The following is a 25015-nucleotide window of genomic DNA, read 5'->3' on the forward strand; positions in this document are numbered from 1 at the left end:
TCGATTTTATCATACCTTCTTTCGTCCCAAGAACTAATTGTCCCTAAAATATTACATTCAAGTAGAGGAATTTTATTGTTTATTTCGTGCAAATTTTTGGCAAAAATGAGCCTATCTTAGCTAGGGATGCCCTTTTAGCAACCATCTAGAACCTCTTTTGACAAAACCTCTGGATTCACCCATACACACCCTGATAGATCATAGTGTAGATCTATCTGTGTGCACAATATGTATTGATTGATTGAACATGAAATGATGAAATGAAAGAAAAAAAGATGAGGCACAAGGATAATAGGGTCGACAAATTTTGATTGCCACAAGATAAAAGGGAAGGATGGGCAGGGTCGGGCAATTTAGGCTCCTGTGGTGGAGCGCAAATGTTACTACTCCTATCAAATACCACGGCAGGGTTCTTTAACGTGCGAGGAACGTGGTATATTTCTCAACACGGTGCACCACTATGGTTTGCGGTCAGGTTTTCGGTATTATAGCCTGACAACCCCAGCATGTAACACGCCAGGGGTACCCCATTCCACCACCTGGGGCACACATCCCAGTTGCTCTGTGGGCAGAGCGCCCTAGCCCCCGGCTAAGGTTCTGAGCACTATTTAATCGCCTTTTACGACAAGCTTAGCGCTGATGCAGGCCTATTCTTTTAACACTCGGACCTGCACGGGGTCAATATGTATTGAAAATTACTTTGAAAACGTGCTCACTAGTTACCATCCGTAATTTCCCGGTCTATTCCGAAATATTTTATAACAAATTTGGTTCAGGTAACGGTCTGCTTTGATTTAATGCTTAAGGCTAAAAACCACTAATTCCACTTTCCATAGGCTTCTATGCTAATTTCACAATATTCAATGGCTTCTCTGGACTTTACCTTAACTTTAACCTGCAGAGGACTATATATCAGCATGATTCTACATATGTCAGCTCACAATCCTCAGAATGGCATGTGGGGTTAGCAGACTTGCAGTGCAGTACTGGTCACCGGAAGTGAAGGGTCTATAAATAGCATGGGAAATCCCAGTGTTTTCACAAGATAGGGGTATATTTAAAAATCATTATGGAGATTAGGCTTCACATCATAAGAAGCAAAATGCACCTATAAAATGTACAGAAAGGTTTTTCCTTTCAGAAACTGTTTAAATTTTTTAAATAAGATGAGAACTTTTTTCACAGCACTATGAGGAACAGGGGTACTTTCTGTGTAGGACTATTTTTGCGTACGTTCCGAATGCTCATTGGTTGAATTGGTGGTCTGTAACCTAAAGAGTCACTTTTTGTCTTAGAAAAAAATAAATAACTATACAGGTATCTTCCTACACACATACTGAATGCATTTGCAAAGTTTCAGTGAAATGTGACAAGCACTTTTTTAAATATTTGATTTTTAAATATAGGGTAACCAAGTTGTGCGAGCAAAAAAGTGACAATATTCTACCATACTTAAATGCATTAAATATTTGCAAAGAACTTTTTCTGACTTTTCAAATAAAAAATATAAATCACAACTTGTTTTTTAACAATATTAATGAAGAAATAGTTTTAAAAGTAATCATTTTCTGAGAAATTGGTCTATTTTTAAAAAATTATTTCTGACATGCCTCCCCCTTTTTCTTGATCACATGTCAAAAATCCTAAATCTTTAAATTTTCACAAAAGGTGATATATTTGGCTTTAAATTTGTAAATACAGTGTTTTCACATTAAAACATGACCAGTAAAGGGCACCTAAAGCAAAAAAAGGACTCAATAATGGATTTTCCATGTTGCCATAGGGGAATGTTGATATGGCCTTAACCGCAGTAATGAAAGTGAGTTTTTCCTCATTTCTAACCTAATTTTTGCTCAAATCTACACAAAACTTGATTTCAAGTGCTTACTACCACCATATTTAGGTAAATATAGCCCTCAAAGTTTAATATTTGATATTTTTACTAAATTTTCTACACTTTTTACAAGATAGGACATAAAAATCAGCCAAAAAGACCAATTTTCCATAATTTGGACCTATAACTTAAAAAATGCATATTTTGAAGGATTTTTGTAGTGTATTCTTCTCATGGCAAAGTTAACAAGATCTTCAAGTAGTTTAAAGCTATTTCAAGAAACTTTTCATTTTGCCATGGCTTCATCTTCAAAGAGTCACTTTTTGTCTTAGAAAAAATAAATAACTATACAGGTATCTTCCTACACACATACTGAATGCATTTGCAAAGTTTCAGTGAAATGTGACAAGCACTTTTTTAAATATTTGATTTTTAAATATAGGGTAACCAAGTTGTGCGAGCAAAAAAGTGACAATATTCTACCATACTTAAATGCATTAAATATTTGCAAAGAACTTTTTCTGACTTTTCAAATAAAAAATATCAATCACAACTTGTTTTTTAACAATATTAATGAAGAAATAGTTTTAAAAGTAATCATTTTCTGGGAAATTGGTCTATTTTTAAAAAATTATTTCTGACATGCCTCCCCCTTTTTCTTGATCACATGTCAAAAATCCTAAATCTTTAAATTTTCACAAAAGGTGATATATTTGGCTTTAAATTTGTAAATACAGTGTTTTCACATTAAAACATGACCAGTAAAGGGCACCTAAAGCAAAAAAAGGACTCAATAATGGATTTTCCATGTTGCCATAGGGGAATGTTGATATGGCCTTAACCGCAGTAATGAAAGTGAGTTTTTCCTCATTTCTAACCTAATTTTTGCTCAAATCTACACAAAACTTGATTTCAAGTGCTTATTACCACCATATTTAGGTAAATATAGCCCTCAAAGTTTAATATTTGATATTTTTACTAAATTTTCTACACTTTTTACAAGATAGGACATAAAAATCAGCCAAAAAGACCAATTTTCCATAATTTGGACCTATAACTTAAAAAATGCATATTTTGAAGGATTTTTGTAGTGTATTCCTCTCATGGCAAAGTTAACAAGATCTTCAAGTAGTTTAAAGCTATTTCAAGAAACTTTTCATTTTGCCATGGCTTCATCTTCAAAGAGTCACTTTTTGTCTTAGAAAAAATAAATAACTATACAGGTATCTTCCTACACACATACTGAATGCATTTGCAAAGTTTCAGTGAAATGTGACAAGCACTTTTTTAAATATTTGATTTTTAAATATAGGGTAACCAAGTTGTGCGAGCAAAAAAGTGACAATATTCTACCATACTTAAATGCATTAAATATTTGCAAAGAACTTTTTCTGACTTTTCAAATAAAAAATATCAATCACAACTTGTTTTTTAACAATATTAATGAAGAAATAGTTTTAAAAGTAATCATTTTCTGAGAAATTGGTCTATTTTTAAAAAATTATTTCTGACATGCCTCCCCCTTTTTCTTGATCACATGTCAAAAATCCTAAATCTTTAAATTTTCACAAAAGGTGATATATTTGGCTTTAAATTTGTAAATACAGTGTTTTCACATTAAAACATGACCAGTAAAGGGCACCTAAAGCAAAAAAAGGACTCAATAATGGATTTTCCATGTTGCCATAGGGGAATGTTGATATGGCCTTAACCGCAGTAATGAAAGTGAGTTTTTCCTCATTTCTAACCTAATTTTTGCTCAAATCTACACAAAACTTGATTTCAAGTGCTTATTACCACCATATTTAGGTAAATATAGCCCTCAAAGTTTAATATTTGATATTTTTACTAAATTTTCTACACTTTTTACAAGATAGGACATAAAAATCAGCCAAAAAGACCAATTTTCCATAATTTGGACCTATAACTTAAAAAATGCATATTTTGAAGGATTTTTGTAGTGTATTCCTCTCATGGCAAAGTTAACAAGATCTTCAAGTAGTTTAAAGCTATTTCAAGAAACTTTTCATTTTGCCATGGCTTCATCTTCAAAGAGTCACTTTTTGTCTTAGAAAAAATAAATAACTATACAGGTATCTTCCTACACACATACTGAATGCATTTGCAAAGTTTCAGTGAAATGTGACAAGCACTTTTTTAAATATTTGATTTTTAAATATAGGGTAACCAAGTTGTGCGAGCAAAAAAGTGACAATATTCTACCATACTTAAATGCATTAAATATTTGCAAAGAACTTTTTCTGACTTTTCAAATAAAAAATATCAATCACAACTTGTTTTTTAACAATATTAATGAAGAAATAGTTTTAAAAGTAATCATTTTCTGAGAAATTGGTCTATTTTTAAAAAATTATTTCTGACATGCCTCCCCCTTTTTCTTGATCACATGTCAAAAATCCTAAATCTTTAAATTTTCACAAAAGGTGATATATTTGGCTTTAAATTTGTAAATACAGTGTTTTCACATTAAAACATGACCAGTAAAGGGCACCTAAAGCAAAAAAAGGACTCAATAATGGATTTTCCATGTTGCCATAGGGGAATGTTGATATGGCCTTAACCGCAGTAATGAAAGTGAGTTTTTCCTCATTTCTAACCTAATTTTTGCTCAAATCTACACAAAACTTGATTTCAAGTGCTTATTACCACCATATTTAGGTAAATATAGCCCTCAAAGTTTAATATTTGATATTTTTACTAAATTTTCTACACTTTTTACAAGATAGGACATAAAAATCAGCCAAAAAGACCAATTTTCCATAATTTGGACCTATAACTTAAAAAATGCATATTTTGAAGGATTTTTGTAGTGTATTCCTCTCATGGCAAAGTTAACAAGATCTTCAAGTAGTTTAAAGCTATTTCAAGAAACTTTTCATTTTGCCATGGCTTCATCTTAAGAGTCACTTTTTGTCTTAGAAAAAATAAATAACTATACAGGTATCTTCCTACACACATACTGAATGCATTTGCAAAGTTTCAGTGAAATGTGACAAGCACTTTTTTAAATATTTGATTTTTAAATATAGGGTAACCAAGTTGTGCGAGCAAAAAAGTGACAATATTCTACCATACTTAAATGCATTAAATATTTGCAAAGAACTTTTTCTGACTTTTCAAATAAAAAATATCAATCACAACTTGTTTTTTAACAATATTAATGAAGAAATAGTTTTAAAAGTAATCATTTTCTAAGAAATTGGTCTATTTTTAAAAAATTATTTCTGACATGCCTCCCCCTTTTTCTTGATCACATGTCAAAAATCCTAAATCTTTAAATTTTCACAAAAGGTGATATATTTGGCTTTAAATTTGTAAATACAGTGTTTTCACATTAAAACATGACCAGTAAAGGGCACCTAAAGCAAAAAAAGGACTCAATAATGGATTTTCCATGTTGCCATAGGGGAATGTTGATATGGCCTTAACCGCAGTAATGAAAGTGAGTTTTTCCTCATTTCTAACCTAATTTTTGCTCAAATCTACACAAAACTTGATTTCAAGTGCTTATTACCACCATATTTAGGTAAATATAGCCCTCAAAGTTTAATATTTGATATTTTTACTAAATTTTCTACACTTTTTACAAGATAGGACATAAAAATCAGCCAAAAAGACCAATTTTCCATAATTTGGACCTATAACTTAAAAAATGCATATTTTGAAGGATTTTTGTAGTGTATTCCTCTCATGGCAAAGTTAACAAGATCTTCAAGTAGTTTAAAGCTATTTCAAGAAACTTTTCATTTTGCCATGGCTTCATCTTCAAAGAGTCACTTTTTGTCTTAGAAAAAATAAATAACTATACAGGTATCTTCCTACACACATACTGAATGCATTTGCAAAGTTTCAGTGAAATGTGACAAGCACTTTTTTAAATATTTGATTTTTAAATATAGGGTAACCAAGTTGTGCGAGCAAAAAAGTGACAATATTCTACCATACTTAAATGCATTAAATATTTGCAAAGAACTTTTTCTGACTTTTCAAATAAAAAATATCAATCACAACTTGTTTTTTAACAATATTAATGAAGAAATAGTTTTAAAAGTAATCATTTTCTGAGAAATTGGTCTATTTTTAAAAAATTATTTCTGACATGCCTCCCCCTTTTTCTTGATCACATGTCAAAAATCCTAAATCTTTAAATTTTCACAAAAGGTGATATATTTGGCTTTAAATTTGTAAATACAGTGTTTTCACATTAAAACATGACCAGTAAAGGGCACCTAAAGCAAAAAAAGGACTCAATAATGGATTTTCCATGTTGCCATAGGGGAATGTTGATATGGCCTTAACCGCAGTAATGAAAGTGAGTTTTTCCTCATTTCTAACCTAATTTTTGCTCAAATCTACACAAAACTTGATTTCAAGTGCTTATTACCACCATATTTAGGTAAATATAGCCCTCAAAGTTTAATATTTGATATTTTTACTAAATTTTCTACACTTTTTACAAGATAGGACATAAAAATCAGCCAAAAAGACCAATTTTCCATAATTTGGACCTATAACTTAAAAAATGCATATTTTGAAGGATTTTTGTAGTGTATTCCTCTCATGGCAAAGTTAACAAGATCTTCAAGTAGTTTAAAGCTATTTCAAGAAACTTTTCATTTTGCCATGGCTTCATCTTAAGAGTCACTTTTTGTCTTAGAAAAAATAAATAACTATACAGGTATCTTCCTACACACATACTGAATGCATTTGCAAAGTTTCAGTGAAATGTGACAAGCACTTTTTTAAATATTTGATTTTTAAATATAGGGTAACCAAGTTGTGCGAGCAAAAAAGTGACAATATTCTACCATACTTAAATGCATTAAATATTTGCAAAGAACTTTTTCTGACTTTTCAAATAAAAAATATCAATCACAACTTGTTTTTTAACAATATTAATGAAGAAATAGTTTTAAAAGTAATCATTTTCTGAGAAATTGGTCTATTTTTAAAAAATTATTTCTGACATGCCTCCCCCTTTTTCTTGATCACATGTCAAAAATCCTAAATCTTTAAATTTTCACAAAAGGTGATATATTTGGCTTTAAATTTGTAAATACAGTGTTTTCACATTAAAACATGACCAGTAAAGGGCACCTAAAGCAAAAAAAGGACTCAATAATGGATTTTCCATGTTGCCATAGGGGAATGTTGATATGGCCTTAACCGCAGTAATGAAAGTGAGTTTTTCCTCATTTCTAACCTAATTTTTGCTCAAATCTACACAAAACTTGATTTCAAGTGCTTACTACCACCATATTTAGGTAAATATAGCCCTCAAAGTTTAATATTTGATATTTTTACTAAATTTTCTACACTTTTTACAAGATAGGACATAAAAATCAGCCAAAAAGACCAATTTTCCATAATTTGGACCTACAACCTAAAAAATGCATATTTTGAAGGATTTTTGTAGTGTATTCCTCTCATGGCAAAGTTAACAAGATCTTCAAGTAGTTTAAAGCTATTTCAAGAAACTTTTCATTTTGCCATGGCTTCATCTTCAAAGAGTCACTTTTTGTCTTAGAAAAAATAAATAACTATACAGGTATCTTCCTACACACATACTGAATGCATTTGCAAAGTTTCAGTGAAATGTGACAAGCACTTTTTTAAATATTTGATTTTTAAATATAGGGTAACCAAGTTGTGCGAGCAAAAAAGTGACAATATTCTACCATACTTAAATGCATTAAATATTTGCAAAGAACTTTTTCTGACTTTTCAAATAAAAAATATCAATCACAACTTGTTTTTTAACAATATTAATGAAGAAATAGTTTTAAAAGTAATCATTTTCTGAGAAATTGGTCTATTTTTAAAAAATTATTTCTGACATGCCTCCCCCTTTTTCTTGATCACATGTCAAAAATCCTAAATCTTTAAATTTTCACAAAAGGTGATATATTTGGCTTTAAATTTGTAAATACAGTGTTTTCACATTAAAACATGACCAGTAAAGGGCACCTAAAGCAAAAAAAGGACTCAATAATGGATTTTCCATGTTGCCATAGGGGAATGTTGATATGGCCTTAACCGCAGTAATGAAAGTGAGTTTTTCCTCATTTCTAACCTAATTTTTGCTCAAATCTACACAAAACTTGATTTCAAGTGCTTATTACCACCATATTTAGGTAAATATAGCCCTCAAAGTTTAATATTTGATATTTTTACTAAATTTTCTACACTTTTTACAAGATAGGACATAAAAATCAGCCAAAAAGACCAATTTTCCATAATTTGGACCTACAACTTAAAAAATGCATATTTTGAAGGATTTTTGTAGTGTATTCCTCTCATGGCAAAGTTAACAAGATCTTCAAGTAGTTTAAAGCTATTTCAAGAAACTTTTCATTTTGCCATGGCTTCATCTTCAAAGAGTCACTTTTTGTCTTAGAAAAAATAAATAACTATACAGGTATCTTCCTACACACATACTGAATGCATTTGCAAAGTTTCAGTGAAATGTGACAAGCACTTTTTTAAATATTTGATTTTTAAATATAGGGTAACCAAGTTGTGCGAGCAAAAAAGTGACAATATTCTACCATACTTAAATGCATTAAATATTTGCAAAGAACTTTTTCTGACTTTTCAAATAAAAAATATCAATCACAACTTGTTTTTTAACAATATTAATGAAGAAATAGTTTTAAAAGTAATCATTTTCTGAGAAATTGGTCTATTTTTAAAAAATTATTTCTGACATGCCTCCCCCTTTTTCTTGATCACATGTCAAAAATCCTAAATCTTTAAATTTTCACAAAAGGTGATATATTTGGCTTTAAATTTGTAAATACAGTGTTTTCACATTAAAACATGACCAGTAAAGGGCACCTAAAGCAAAAAAAGGACTCAATAATGGATTTTCCATGTTGCCATAGGGGAATGTTGATATGGCCTTAACCGCAGTAATGAAAGTGAGTTTTTCCTCATTTCTAACCTAATTTTTGCTCAAATCTACACAAAACTTGATTTCAAGTGCTTATTACCACCATATTTAGGTAAATATAGCCCTCAAAGTTTAATATTTGATATTTTTACTAAATTTTCTACACTTTTTACAAGATAGGACATAAAAATCAGCCAAAAAGACCAATTTTCCATAATTTGGACCTATAACTTAAAAAATGCATATTTTGAAGGATTTTTGTAGTGTATTCCTCTCATGGCAAAGTTAACAAGATCTTCAAGTAGTTTAAAGCTATTTCAAGAAACTTTTCATTTTGCCATGGCTTCATCTTCAAAGAGTCACTTTTTGTCTTAGAAAAAATAAATAACTATACAGGTATCTTCCTACACACATACTGAATGCATTTGCAAAGTTTCAGTGAAATGTGACAAGCACTTTTTTAAATATTTGATTTTTAAATATAGGGTAACCAAGTTGTGCGAGCAAAAAAGTGACAATATTCTACCATACTTAAATGCATTAAATATTTGCAAAGAACTTTTTCTGACTTTTCAAATAAAAAATATCAATCACAACTTGTTTTTTAACAATATTAATGAAGAAATAGTTTTAAAAGTAATCATTTTCTGAGAAATTGGTCTATTTTTAAAAAATTATTTCTGACATGCCTCCCCCTTTTTCTTGATCACATGTCAAAAATCCTAAATCTTTAAATTTTCACAAAAGGTGATATATTTGGCTTTAAATTTGTAAATACAGTGTTTTCACATTAAAACATGACCAGTAAAGGGCACCTAAAGCAAAAAAAGGACTCAATAATGGATTTTCCATGTTGCCATAGGGGAATGTTGATATGGCCTTAACCGCAGTAATGAAAGTGAGTTTTTCCTCATTTCTAACCTAATTTTTGCTCAAATCTACACAAAACTTGATTTCAAGTGCTTATTACCACCATATTTAGGTAAATATAGCCCTCAAAGTTTAATATTTGATATTTTTACTAAATTTTCTACACCTTTTACAAGATAGGACATAAAAATCAGCCAAAAAGACCAATTTTCCATAATTTGGACCTATAACTTAAAAAATGCATATTTTGAAGGATTTTTGTAGTGTATTCCTCTCATGGCAAAGTTAACAAGATCTTCAAGTAGTTTAAAGCTATTTCAAGAAACTTTTCATTTTGCCATGGCTTCATCTTCAAAGAGTCACTTTTTGTCTTAGAAAAAATAAATAACTATACAAGTATCTTCCTACACACATACTGAATGCATTTGCAAAGTTTCAGTGAAATGTGACAAGCACTTTTTTAAATATTTGATTTTTAAATATAGGGTAACCAAGTTGTGCGAGCAAAAAAGTGACAATATTCTACCATACTTAAATGCATTAAATATTTGCAAAGAACTTTTTCTGACTTTTCAAATAAAAAATATCAATCACAACTTGTTTTTTAACAATATTAATGAAGAAATAGTTTTAAAAGTAATCATTTTCTGAGAAATTGGTCTATTTTTAAAAAATTATTTCTGACATGCCTCCCCCTTTTTCTTGATCACATGTCAAAAATCCTAAATCTTTAAATTTTCACAAAAGGTGATATATTTGGCTTTAAATTTGTAAATACAGTGTTTTCACATTAAAACATGACCAGTAAAGGGCACCTAAAGCAAAAAAAAGGACTCAATAATGGATTTTCCATGTTGCCATAGGGGAATGTTGATATGGCCTTAACCGCAGTAATGAAAGTGAGTTTTTCCTCATTTCTAACCTAATTTTTGCTCAAATCTACACAAAACTTGATTTCAAGTGCTTACTACCACCATATTTAGGTAAATATAGCCCTCAAAGTTTAATATTTGATATTTTTACTAAATTTTCTACACTTTTTACAAGATAGGACATAAAAATCAGCCAAAAAGACCAATTTTCCATAATTTGGACCTATAACTTAAAAAATGCATATTTTGAAGGATTTTTGTAGTGTATTCCTCTCATGGCAAAGTTAACAAGATCTTCAAGTAGTTTAAAGCTATTTCAAGAAACTTTTCATTTTGCCATGGCTTCATCTTCAAAGAGTCACTTTTTGTCTTAGAAAAAATAAATAACTATACAAGTATCTTCCTACACACATACTGAATGCATTTGCAAAGTTTCAGTGAAATGTGACAAGCACTTTTTTAAATATTTGATTTTTAAATATAGGGTAACCAAGTTGTGCGAGCAAAAAAGTGACAATATTCTACCATACTTAAATGCATTAAATATTTGCAAAGAACTTTTTCTGACTTTTCAAATAAAAAATATCAATCACAACTTGTTTTTTAACAATATTAATGAAGAAATAGTTTTAAAAGTAATCATTTTCTGAGAAATTGGTCTATTTTTAAAAAATTATTTCTGACATGCCTCCCCCTTTTTCTTGATCACATGTCAAAAATCCTAAATCTTTAAATTTTCACAAAAGGTGATATATTTGGCTTTAAATTTGTAAATACAGTGTTTTCACATTAAAACATGACCAGTAAAGGGCACCTAAAGCAAAAAAAAGGACTCAATAATGGATTTTCCATGTTGCCATAGGGGAATGTTTATATGGCCTTAACCGCAGTAATGAAAGTGAGTTTTTCCTCATTTCTAACCTAATTTTTGCTCAAATCTACACAAAACTTGATTTCAAGTGCTTACTACCACCATATTTAGGTAAATATAGCCCTCAAAGTTTAATATTTGATATTTTTACTAAATTTTCTACACTTTTTACAAGATAGGACATAAAAATCAGCCAAAAAGACCAATTTTCCATAATTTGGACCTATAACTTAAAAAATGCATATTTTGAAGGATTTTTGTAGTGTATTCCTCTCATGGCAAAGTTAACAAGATCTTCAAGTAGTTTAAAGCTATTTCAAGAAACTTTTCATTTTGCCATGGCTTCATCTTCAAAGAGTCACTTTTTGTCTTAGAAAAAATAAATAACTATACAGGTATCTTCCTACACACATACTGAATGCATTTGCAAAGTTTCAGTGAAATGTGACAAGCACTTTTTTAAATATTTGATTTTTAAATATAGGGTAACCAAGTTGTGCGAGCAAAAAAGTGACAATATTCTACCATACTTAAATGCATTAAATATTTGCAAAGAACTTTTTCTGACTTTTCAAATAAAAAATATCAATCACAACTTGTTTTTTAACAATATTAATGAAGAAATAGTTTTAAAAGTAATCATTTTCTGAGAAATTGGTCTATTTTTAAAAAATTATTTCTGACATGCCTCCCCCTTTTTCTTGATCACATGTCAAAAATCCTAAATCTTTAAATTTTCACAAAAGGTGATATATTTGGCTTTAAATTTGTAAATACAGTGTTTTCACATTAAAACATGACCAGTAAAGGGCACCTAAAGCAAAAAAAGGACTCAATAATGGATTTTCCATGTTGCCATAGGGGAATGTTGATATGGCCTTAACCGCAGTAATGAAAGTGAGTTTTTCCTCATTTCTAACCTAATTTTTGCTCAAATCTACACAAAACTTGATTTCAAGTGCTTATTACCACCATATTTAGGTAAATATAGCCCTCAAAGTTTAATATTTGATATTTTTACTAAATTTTCTACACTTTTTACAAGATAGGACATAAAAATCAGCCAAAAAGACCAATTTTCCATAATTTGGACCTACAACTTAAAAAATGCATATTTTGAAGGATTTTTGTAGTGTATTCCTCTCATGGCAAAGTTAACAAGATCTTCAAGTAGTTTAAAGCTATTTCAAGAAACTTTTCATTTTGCCATGGCTTCATCTTCAAAGAGTCACTTTTTGTCTTAGAAAAAATAAATAACTATACAGGTATCTTCCTACACACATACTGAATGCATTTGCAAAGTTTCAGTGAAATGTGACAAGCACTTTTTTAAATATTTGATTTTTAAATATAGGGTAACCAAGTTGTGCGAGCAAAAAAGTGACAATATTCTACCATACTTAAATGCATTAAATATTTGCAAAGAACTTTTTCTGACTTTTCAAATAAAAAATATCAATCACAACTTGTTTTTTAACAATATTAATGAAGAAATAGTTTTAAAAGTAATCATTTTCTGAGAAATTGGTCTATTTTTAAAAAATTATTTCTGACATGCCTCCCCCTTTTTCTTGATCACATGTCAAAAATCCTAAATCTTTAAATTTTCACAAAAGGTGATATATTTGGCTTTAAATTTGTAAATACAGTGTTTTCACATTAAAACATGACCAGTAAAGGGCACCTAAAGCAAAAAAAGGACTCAATAATGGATTTTCCATGTTGCCATAGGGGAATGTTGATATGGCCTTAACCGCAGTAATGAAAGTGAGTTTTTCCTCATTTCTAACCTAATTTTTGCTCAAATCTACACAAAACTTGATTTCAAGTGCTTACTACCACCATATTTAGGTAAATATAGCCCTCAAAGTTTAATATTTGATATTTTTACTAAATTTTCTACACTTTTTACAAGATAGGACATAAAAATCAGCCAAAAAGACCAATTTTCCATAATTTGGACCTATAACTTAAAAAATGCATATTTTGAAGGATTTTTGTAGTGTATTCCTCTCATGGCAAAGTTAACAAGATCTTCAAGTAGTTTAAAGCTATTTCAAGAAACTTTTCATTTTGCCATGGCTTCATCTTAAGAGTCACTTTTTGTCTTAGAAAAAATAAATAACTATACAGGTATCTTCCTACACACATACTGAATGCATTTGCAAAGTTTCAGTGAAATGTGACAAGCACTTTTTTAAATATTTGATTTTTAAATATAGGGTAACCAAGTTGTGCGAGCAAAAAAGTGACAATATTCTACCATACTTAAATGCATTAAATATTTGCAAAGAACTTTTTCTGACTTTTCAAATAAAAAATATCAATCACAACTTGTTTTTTAACAATATTAATGAAGAAATAGTTTTAAAAGTAATCATTTTCTGAGAAATTGGTCTATTTTTAAAAAATTATTTCTGACATGCCTCCCCCTTTTTCTTGATCACATGTCAAAAATCCTAAATCTTTAAATTTTCACAAAAGGTGATATATTTGGCTTTAAATTTGTAAATACAGTGTTTTCACATTAAAACATGACCAGTAAAGGGCACCTAAAGCAAAAAAAAGGACTCAATAATGGATTTTCCATGTTGCCATAGGGGAATGTTGATATGGCCTTAACCGCAGTAATGAAAGTGAGTTTTTCCTCATTTCTAACCTAATTTTTGCTCAAATCTACACAAAACTTGATTTCAAGTGCTTACTACCACCATATTTAGGTAAATATAGCCCTCAAAGTTTAATATTTGATATTTTTACTAAATTTTCTACACTTTTTACAAGATAGGACATAAAAATCAGCCAAAAAGACCAATTTTCCATAATTTGGACCTATAACTTAAAAAATGCATATTTTGAAGGATTTTTGTAGTGTATTCCTCTCATGGCAAAGTTAACAAGATCTTCAAGTAGTTTAAAGCTATTTCAAGAAACTTTTCATTTTGCCATGGCTTCATCTTCAGGCTAAAAACCACTAATTCCACTTTCCATAGGCTTCTATGCTAATTTCACAATATTCAATGGCTTCTCTGGACTTTACTTTAACTTTAACCTGCAGAGGACTATATATCAGCATGATTCTACATATGTCAGCTCACAATCCTCAGAATGGCATGTGGGGTTAGCAGACTTGCAGTGCAGTACTGGTCACCGGAAGTGAAGGGTCTATAAATAGCATGGGAAATCCCAGTGTTTTCACAAGATAGGGGTATATTTAAAAATCATTATGGAGATTAGGCTTCACATCATAAGAAGCAAAATGCACCTATAAAATGTACAGAAATGTTTTTCCTTTCAGAAACTGTTTAAATTTTTTAAATAAGATGAGAACTTTTTTCACAGCACTATGAGGAACAGGGGTAATTTCTGCGTAGGACTATTTTTGTGTACGTTCCAAATGCTCATTGGTTGAATTGGTGGTCTGTAACCATAACCGATCGATTTTTCACAAGTATTCTAGATAGGAAAAAATGTACTCATAATTCTAAACAAAAACAAACCCAAAATCAATATGGACAAACAAGACCCTTATGATTAATTTTCTCACGAAGCTGTTCACTTAAAGATAAATTTGATGTTTCTATAGAAATAGCCACACAATCTTATCAACTGGGAATAAATATATACTAAAACGATATTTATATAAAACGAAAACGGGGATTCCGCACATTTAGATTTTACGATTTTGTGACGCTGATTATATAGCGTATTTTGAATTCTATGAATATGGCGAGTGCCGACATAGACTTAGTGAGCAGAGATCCACAGGGACTAAATGCTCATTTAGGGGTGAGTTAAATACATAGAAAGTGCATTAAAATACCAATTATATGCTACTTATTCACGTATTACTAAGTAAAAATGTACATGACTGTATGTAAAACTCGAACTTGAATTTAGTATCAAACATTTTATCCCCAAAAGAAGAAAACATAAAGAAAAAGCAGTGTACAAGTACAAAATTAAGCAAGTAAGTAATAAAGTAGGAAGTGGAAAAAGCATTTACAAAATTCTAATGATAAAAAGTTTCATTGCCAGTCTCTCGCCGAACGGTATTTTGTCAAGACTGACATCTACACGTGAAATTCATTTCAACGATAAATGTCGGTGATCAGATTGTGTGAAAAAAATAATTCATTTCTTGTTTATTTATTTTTATTTTTTTTTATTTTTATTTTTTTTTTGTCGCCGCAAATCGCCCATTTTTAATTTGAATATTAAATATTAGAGCAATAAGAGATCCCGCTTTTTATTGTTTTCTTCTTAGCATGTACTGTCCTTTTATTTCGGAACATTTTGATCCCTTTGATCCTGTCTTGTCTCCAATTTCACCCAATTAAAATCAAATGGTAGCACGTTGATCACTATTTCATATTTTCGGGATACTGATTGTAAATGTCCAACGTGCCTACTTGCTGCCAAAACCATAGAATAAAGCATTATTCTATAAACTTGGTTCCCTTGATTACTCTTTCAAAGGGTTGTAGCAGTTATATCGTGTAAAGAGTTAACTCATTTCTGTTACATCCAACTACTATTAAATCTTAGTTTACTTATTAGGTATGGGTCTTTTTAAAAACCAGCAGGGGGGGATTCATCTTATCTCAAGATAATTCGAAGAAACTGTTTAAGTACATTTATACGTCATAAAACAACGCCTACTATGTTTATTTCTTAGGATCTGCTATGTATCGTGAAATATGTTCTAACTGATTATAGTGTAAAAATCCTAGCTGGAAATATTTTCTTATTTAATTTCTGTAGACAGTGTTGCACTTTCATTTGCACTCTTATTGTCGAATACAGTTTATGAGAATTTGTGATTAAGAAAAACCGGAATACTGGTCATAAGCTTCTGTCAAGTTCTAATGCAGAGCGTTACTTAAATGTCATAAACTACAGATCGAATTCGAATATACCCCAAATTTTTTGATGAATTGAAGTTATCTTTGAATATTAAAGAGTTGTGAGATTTTGATGAATTAGAGTTATCTTTCTTGAAGTAAGAAAAAAGGTCATTTGACAAAGCATAAAATTACATACAAATGATTGACATAATTATTGTAATTAATGTAAATATTAATATAACATTATATTTAATAATACCATACATGTATATATTTATATGGGTTGGGGCAGAGCCAGTATGAATAGGGCGAATTATTATTTTTTGCTGCGCGATCGTCTGTCTTCGATTGATTGATTGTTGGAGTTTAACGCCCGAGCAGCAATATTTCAGCTATATTCAGGCGATGAACATGAAATGGATGACAAAATGAACATGAATGATGATGAAATGAAACAAGGGATGGGACACAAGGATAATAGGGTCGACAAATCTCGATTGCCACTAGAAAAAGGGGAGATGGGTAGGGTCGGGCAATTTAGCTTCCTGTGGCGGAGCGCAAAGGTTCCTACTCCTATCGAATACCACGGCAGGGTTCTTTAACGTGCGAGGAACGTGGCATCTTTCTCAACATGGTGCACCACTATGGTTTGCGGTCATGTTTTCGGTATTATAGCCTGACAACCCCAGCATGTAACACACCAGGGGTACCCCATTCCATCACCTGGGGCACACATCCCAGTTGCTCTGTGGGCAGAGCGCCTAACCCCCGACTAGGTTCCCGAGCACTATTTAGTCGCCTTTTACGACAAGCTTAGCGCTGATGCAGGCCTATTCTTTTGACATCCGGACCTGCACGGGGCCGTCTGTCTTGGAAAACAGAAACATGTGAAATTTAGTTCATTTTAGATTGTTGAATCTGAATAAGCATTGGAGTTTGAGTTTGATAAGTTATTCCTATGTGATGTTTTTTATTTATAATGTGTCCATGGATTATTAAATACAACACAACGTGGCCAGGAATCATGATCATTTAATGTCCCATTATATAGATGCCTCATTTTTTTAACTATTGGTTTAATATAACTTATTATTTTCATTTTCTACTCTCTCTCTCTCTCTCTCTCTCTCTCTCTCTCTCTCTCTCTCTCACACACACATTACAATTAAATTAAAAAAAAACGATAAGTAAGGATTATACTGAAAAATACACGGCTTAATTAAAAAAAGACGTTATTATTGATTTGACAAGGTGTTCGAACGGGACACGAACGGAACACGAACGGACTTGTACAATGTTTTGGTTGATACAAATAGTCATTCATTAAATTTTAAATCGTTGGATTAAGGTTTTATATCGTAAGTCGAGAAATTAATCTTTTTGTGATACGTAACACGTACTACTTATTCGTTACCCTTTGTCGCCAAATACTTCATAACAAAAACATCTCAACGGCCTGAACAAATCCAAGTATTCCCTATGCAATACTATGATAGATATAAAAATATGAACAAAAAGAATTTGGATAGATAGAACAGTCCACATACTTCATAAATTTATTCCTATACAAAGTGGCAATACAAACAAAACATAATATAACATACGTGTGTATATAAGAACTCGATCTGACAACATCTTGTTTTGTTTTGTATTGTTTTGTTTTGTTTTGTTGTGTTGTGTTTTTTTGTGTGTGTGATGGGGGGGGGGGGGTCGGTCCCCTCTCCTGTCACTATGCATTATTAATTTTATTTGTGAGCTACTTAAGTTGTGATATATTACTTAATATCTTTGTTTTATGGCACTTAATATTGGTAATAAACAGAATCTGACCCCATAGCGTGCATTATTGATGACCATTGTGTCAGTAGATTTGAGAAATAGTACTCAATGATCTTTCATTTGCAGCAAATATATCTATCATGTTAATCAGTGGCGGATTTAAGATTTTGAACAGGGGATCCAGGCTATTATTTGCTGAGTTTTGCCACAATTTTGCACGATATTAACCGAATTTTGCACAAAAAAAAAAACAAAAACGGGTAGGCATGGGTTCTTACCCCCACCCCCGGGTCACGTTCGATCCGCTCGAGTGATATTGACATATTCAAAACAAAAAAAAAAGTGAACCACTATCATATTTATTCAGACAAATAATACGTACATGTGTATTTATTAGACTCCAAATGAACTAAAGTTTGCCGACTATTTTCAAGAAAATAAAACACCGACGGAGTCGCCATACCCCTATACAACATAAGAGATGAAAAAAAAATCTTTTTATATGGATGACACCATGCCAGAATTTTTTACTTACAAATATAATTATTAGAATCATAAGAAATGATAATTAAAATCAATATGTCACCATTTTTATCTTTCCAGACTTTACATTATAACGATGTATTTGGTGAGCCGGATGGAACACACAGTCTTGACTGCGTGTGGAAGTTGTCCTACACATGCTTTGAATGCTGGAAGAAATTTTGCTACCTTGTTCTCACCACTCTTTGTGGTATGTGCATTGCAGCAGAATGGGGATGCCAGTTTGCCTACATCGCTTTCTATCATGTCTGGTGTGTCTCACCTATGATGAAAGTCTTTGAGATTAACTGTGGACTTTGTCAAAGGATATATGCTGCTATTATGAATTGCTGTTTGGTACCTTGCTGCGAGGCATGTGGGGCGCTCTTCAATGCGTTTAAGAAATAACATATAAAAGCGTATATGTCGCATTGTATTGCGATTGATGTGGAAACGATCTCTGTAAATTGAGAGTATATCCCGTTCTATATGTTGTTATATGTGTATATTTCCATTGTATTACATGAACATTAGTATAAATCATGGAAATTGATTGCCAAGAAAAGGTTTTTAAAAGAATTATCCGTATCTAAAAAATAAAATGTCTTAAATCCGCTAGTTTAGTTTACCTAGATGTTTTTTTTTCATCCGAGACATACATTAAATATACCAGAAAAAATGTACGAAGGGAGACTAAAAATCCAATGCTGGAAGTACTATGAGCTAAAATTATTCATAATGGAAATCTTACTATTCATTTTTTGTGTGAGAAAAAAAGTTAAATTATACATCCATGTTTATGATTTAAGATACCCTGAATAGATTTGCTGGAAAAATTAATGGTTTGATATACATTAATGGACATGTTGATTGCTTTGAAATATACATTCCGGCGTTGGTTGTTGTACATTAAATTTAGCAAGCTATGAAGTTGTTCATTAAATATTAATTCAGCTTCGTTCACACAAAAGAAAAGACATGCTAAACTAAGAAATAATTAACCAAACAAACTTGAGCAAATTTAAATGACCATAAACTTCTCGATGTTTGCTTTACCATGGAAGTTGACGTTTTAATATTTACTAAACTGACTTCTTCGGAAAAGCAATTATTTTCTATGAATAAAACCAGCAATATTAAGGCCTTTTATAATATTTTTAGAGCTTACCCATAAAAACAACAAAAATAAAACAAACAAACAAACAAAAAAACCAAAAAAAAAAAAAAAAGAAGAGTGAACACAAATTAATAATGAAAATAATCTATGAAAATCTTCACAAAATTAAGAATCATTTCTATCATTTGATACATGTACATACAGTAATTTAATCAATTAGATTATATGTCAAAAATCAGAAACAATCAATGGCAAATTGGATCAATATACATGTTGGCTTGGAATTTATGTCCAAACAAATTAAGTGGCCTATTGTGTCAGTCAGTTATTGAAAATCACTCATGCCAAAAGAACATTTAAGTGGATAACTTGTTACGTCACGCAAATTCGCCCCTTAGTTCCGTTACTATGTCCACCAACAGCAAACATAAATACATATAAAAGGTCAAATAATCAGATTTGACCACACATTCAGGAATTTCGTTTTCGGAAGCAGTAGGTCATTTACACTGTACAAAATGTCTGAAGGTGATTTGGATTTGGTTAACAGAGATCCCCAGGGATTGAACGCCCATTTAGGGGTAAGTAGTAAAAATGTTAAAACCTGTAGACTGATATAGATTTATTATATTTATCTATTATTATAAATATTATTTATTAATCATTTATATATTATTCTCCGTGTTAAGATTGAAAATTGTATGGAAGGCACTGTATAAAAGGCAATTTTTCTTCGTAGGCCGCAAAAAAAAAAAGATAAAGAAAAAGAAATAGAAAAAAAAGGATCAAATACTAGTACATTTGTATTAACATTTATTATCCATTTCAAATAATTGACGTCATCAATTTATATGCGTTGCAGAAATTTGACAATACCCATACATTCGTACATTTGTTAAAAAAAATAGAAAGTAGACGTAACAAAATGAGAATAAATATATACTGCAAATCAAATTGCATCCACAAATGAAATGAAATGGTTGAAAAAAAAATAGCACTGAAAAACCGCAACTTAAAACAAAGGATAAGCCTCAAAATATTTAAAATCATATGAAATATATATATATATATATATATATTTAAATCATTTCATATGATGTTGAGCTCTTACAATATTGATTTCATTTTCAGACTTTGCACTTTACCGATGTTATCGCTGAACCTGATGGCATTCACAGCATTGACTGTATCTGGCGATGCTCTTACATGTGCTTCAACTGCTGGAAGAAACTCTTCTACAATATTCTAACCCTGTTTTATGGAATTTTCATTTCTGCTTATTGGGGTTGCGAGTTTGCCTACATCGCTTTCTTCCACATTTGGATTATCTCACCATGCATGAAAATCCTCGAAATCAACTGTGGACTTTGCCAGAGAATCTACTCATCATGTGTTAACTGTTGTGTCGTTCCATGTTGTGAGGCCATGGGATCCGTATTCCATCACTTCAAGAAGTGATAAACGACATTTTTATTGCAATATATACACATTTACATTGAATGAACACATGCGATGAAATACTAAGTTTTGGACATTTTATATGATACACTGTTTTACTACATATATTTATTTTACGGAGAATAAGCTAATTGTGATATCATTCTACTATTGAATACTACTTATTTTTTAAAATAAAAAGTTATGTTTATAAACAAACTTATAGTTGTATTATGCGGTGATCAACTGGATTGATCATGGTCTTTTCGTTCTTTTTTTTTTTTGGTTTTGATCAGGGTCGGCATGGTCACGTGATTTGTATGTCTCTCTTCACTGAAGAAAAAAAAGAGGTAGGGGCGACAATGTTACCATAATATCTTTTAAAACAACAAACAAAATTCATGCGCTTAGTAACCGTTGTCAAGCCTAATGTGTTTAAATTAATCAGATATCCCATGAAAAATATCTTTCTACCATGATGAAACAAAGTTTTCTTTTTGTTTGCATCTTTCTGGGGCACTAGAATATTTCTCTTCTCTAATTCTAAAATATGATTTGTTTTGGTTCACAAATAAAAGAAATGGAAATGAAAAAAAAAACAAATATGCTTAAACTAAAACAGATAAAAATAAAGAACGAAACACGGTAACTAACACATAGATGATACAAAACAAAAAGACTTGGAAAAAAATAACAAATAAAAACAAACAATAGAAAATTATAGAGAAGATTTCCTGAACAAAATCTCAACATTGCAGTTCACAAAATCAGACCTAAATTGATTAGGCATTTCAGGACAAGGACATTTTATCAACCGAACAGACCCTACCAGGCTGGCACGTTGAGCTGGATTTTTAATGTACTAGCCCACAGAAAAACAAAACAAAACCGTAGATAAGCATGTCACGCTTCTTGGACACATTATTCTGACCCCATGCCACCCAGTCGTCACAATGAGTTATATATACCGTGTGCTTCTCACAGAAGGCAAAACTAGTCTGGTAAGACTCGATCAGGGATTGAATACAGATAAAATATGAGACAAAAGCCTAAACAAAAGTAACCCAGAAAACACAAGATAACGTCAGTGATAATGAAACATACTAAGCCAAAATATATAAGTCATAATCTATGGAGAGCTAGTGGTATTCCAGCAATGCTAGAGGTAATCCAGCAATGCTAGAGGTTGTCTGGCAAGCTATTTTCTGACTTAAGGTTGGGGTATGGAAGAACGGACTTCCAACCTCTTCCAAATATAAAATTTGTGATTTTCACCTGAAATTCACGTCAAGGTTTATAAAGTTTACAAGTGAACTAAAAATAACTGCCCGGTTACGTGACCTCACGTAAAAATACTTTGCCTGTGTAAAAAGAGAATATTTCTGTTTTACTTTGTAGCTTTGCTAATTATTTTGCCTATTTTTTCTTTGCATGACAATTCATTTTTGGGACTGTTTTGGTCTTGACGTCGTATTTTTCGTCTTTTTTTAAGGTACATCATATCTTAATACAATTTTCAAAATATTGTCTATTTTCATGAATAGAGATATTCGACCCCAATTGCATCCCTGCCTAAAAAACTAATAACTGGGAGAATGGACCAGGTGCACCGGTAGGGTAAGCGCCCTCTTATCTTGCTTATTTGGTATCTAGTGGTGGTAGTTTGGATAATCGATATCGTCATTCCATAATATGTTCTGAGCTAGCTTTCCTAGTTATCACATTTTGTCTATATGGTGTATATGGATGTATTCCATGGACATAATTGGATGTTTTATTGAGTGTCTGTTTGTTGTTTGTTGTTTCAGTTAATATTTTACCCCGATGTTAAGGTCTTACAAAACTCTAGTTTAAACCCACCACAGATATGTATCTGTCCTCAGTCATGAGATGTTGGTATGTAATGTGTCTTTGTGTCGTTATTTTAGACCCTTTTGTTTTAATTTGTGTCAACATTCCGTTACCGTGGATTATATTACTTTTGTTGTTATTGCCTTTTAAAGGTTTGTTTACACTTGTTGACAACCTTTTGTGGATCTCCAATTTACTATTCAGTATTTAGGTTATACGCTGGTGCATTTTTTGGCGTTTCACCATATCCAATATTTCTTCTACAGTGATATATCGTTGAAAAAACAGCAAAATTAGCCTGAGTTATTAAGTTCTTCTCTGTCTAAGAATCAGACAGACACAATGTGTATAAGGTGTGGCACATGAATAAAATCAAAGACTGAAGTATTCAAAGTCGCTAATCGTCAAATATTCAATGGCACTGATTTTGGCTTCCTTTCAACATCCGAAATGATACGAATGCGATATGCTCTAAAATCGGGTGACTTCGCTAAAGTCTTGGTTCCCTTGGTATGATTGCGTACTCTTTCGTAACCGTGATGACCCGAATGTTTTCAATCATCCGGTTCACAAGATTAAACAACTGGCAATGGCTATATATAGATATCGGGGTCCTGATAATATATGTATATAACCTTTATATAGTCAGTTGTCACGAACGCCTGTGTTTGAATCGGAAACTGGGTAATATTACATAAATTAAATGTTAACCGATCATTTTATGTAAACTTCCCGTCCTAATACAAGCAAAACAATACGCATAGACATGTGTATGATATGTTTTAAAAGAGGTACATTTGTACGTTGTAGCGATCTTTGGGTTGCTTATGATATTGGCCGGGGTACCAGTTTAGGAATGAGATTAAGCAACTGGCAATGAATATTCATAAATATCTGGGCGTGCTAATGTATATGACCTATATAGACTTGTAACGAGCCCCTGTGCCTGAATCGAAAACTGGGTAATGTCAATACTAACCGATCATTTCATGTAAACTTCACGTTATCGTACAAGCAAGAAACACACACAGAACACACATGTATGATACTTCAGAGGTACATTTTCATCTCGTATGAAGTTCAAACTATGACGCTATGGCGGTAAATACGGCGAGGATCCGCAGCATTACGTGGTGTATAATTACATATTTATGCAAATCATATGCGAATATTAAGTACTGAAAGTACGAGTGCAAGAAGTCGCTATCAATATTAGCGACTTAAAGAAAACGCAGAGAATGTTTTGCATTATCCAAGTATTTACACCTCATGACCTCCAGAAACAACCATCAAAGTGTTTGTGAAGTTTGCCTTTTTAAGATGATGATAGGTCAAATTTATTTAAAAAAGCACTATGGGAAAACAATATCTATGTCATAGATGCTTCAGAATAAATTTAAATAGCTTATCGTTTTTTTAATGTACTGAATGTTTTTTAGGCATAAAAGACCAAATTTAGAAAAATGATGTGCCACCCGTACAGAGACTGACACTTAAACCATGAACATGTTCAATATCCTTTTGCATGCTAATTTTGACATGATCTGCTAGGATACATATAGTAGCTATACTTTACCACGATTTCAAAAAGTCCAATAGAATAAAGCCAGTGGTGGATCCAGGATTTTAGTTTGGGGGAGGGCGTTATTTGAATTAAGTGCCATGCAAAGCAAGACAAAAATATCATGGGGTAAAACTTATGATGAGATTTGTTTTTCTTACCGATTTAGGGGAGGGGGCGTACACCCGGCACGCCAGTCCTTGGATCCGCGTCTGAAAGCGTAATAACAAGATAACCGAACAGCATTTGAAATACTAGGGAGAAGAAAAGTTCCCCTCCCCTTAGAAAGAAAATTGTTGAAAAATTGTGTGTTAAATCATGAAAAACATTCACTTCGTGATCCTCACGGTGTTCCTGTCAAGAAATTTTTTGGCTCCCCCACCTAAATCTTTGAATCCGCCACTGAATGTTAACTCATTTGCGCCATAAATTAAGTATTTTATAAAATAAATGAAATAAATAGTTATAGAGCCATTTAAGATATTACATTTTAAGTAAAAGCATTTAATCCGCTGCACATAATTATATTTTAATCTTGCAA

At 31.5% G+C, this 25015-nt stretch overlaps 2 protein-coding genes across 2 annotated transcripts; both read left to right on the top strand.

The window, feature by feature from the left end:
* Positions 1 to 14986: 14986 nt before the first annotated feature.
* On the top strand, positions 14987 to 19386 carry LOC148628189 (caveolin-1-like). The gene is made up of 2 exons (XM_088564703.1): positions 14987 to 15149; positions 18590 to 19386. Exons 1-2 carry the CDS (start codon positions 15081 to 15083, stop codon positions 18914 to 18916), a joined length of 396 nt encoding a protein of 131 aa, XP_088420829.1. The 5' UTR covers positions 14987 to 15080; the 3' UTR covers positions 18917 to 19386.
* Positions 19387 to 19755: 369 nt separating this feature from the next.
* LOC148628190 (caveolin-1-like) lies at positions 19756 to 21205 on the top strand. The gene is made up of 2 exons (XM_088564704.1): positions 19756 to 20206; positions 20757 to 21205. Exons 1-2 carry the CDS (start codon positions 20144 to 20146, stop codon positions 21081 to 21083), a joined length of 390 nt encoding a protein of 129 aa, XP_088420830.1. The 5' UTR covers positions 19756 to 20143; the 3' UTR covers positions 21084 to 21205.
* Positions 21206 to 25015: the final 3810 nt, after the last annotated feature.

The sequence above is a fragment of the Perna viridis genome, chromosome 1, assembly GCF_037379345.1.
Source record: "Perna viridis isolate PV_CMFRI_1.1 ecotype Kerala chromosome 1, ASM3737934v1, whole genome shotgun sequence".
In the NCBI taxonomy this organism is placed as follows: Eukaryota; Metazoa; Mollusca; class Bivalvia; order Mytilida; family Mytilidae; genus Perna; species Perna viridis.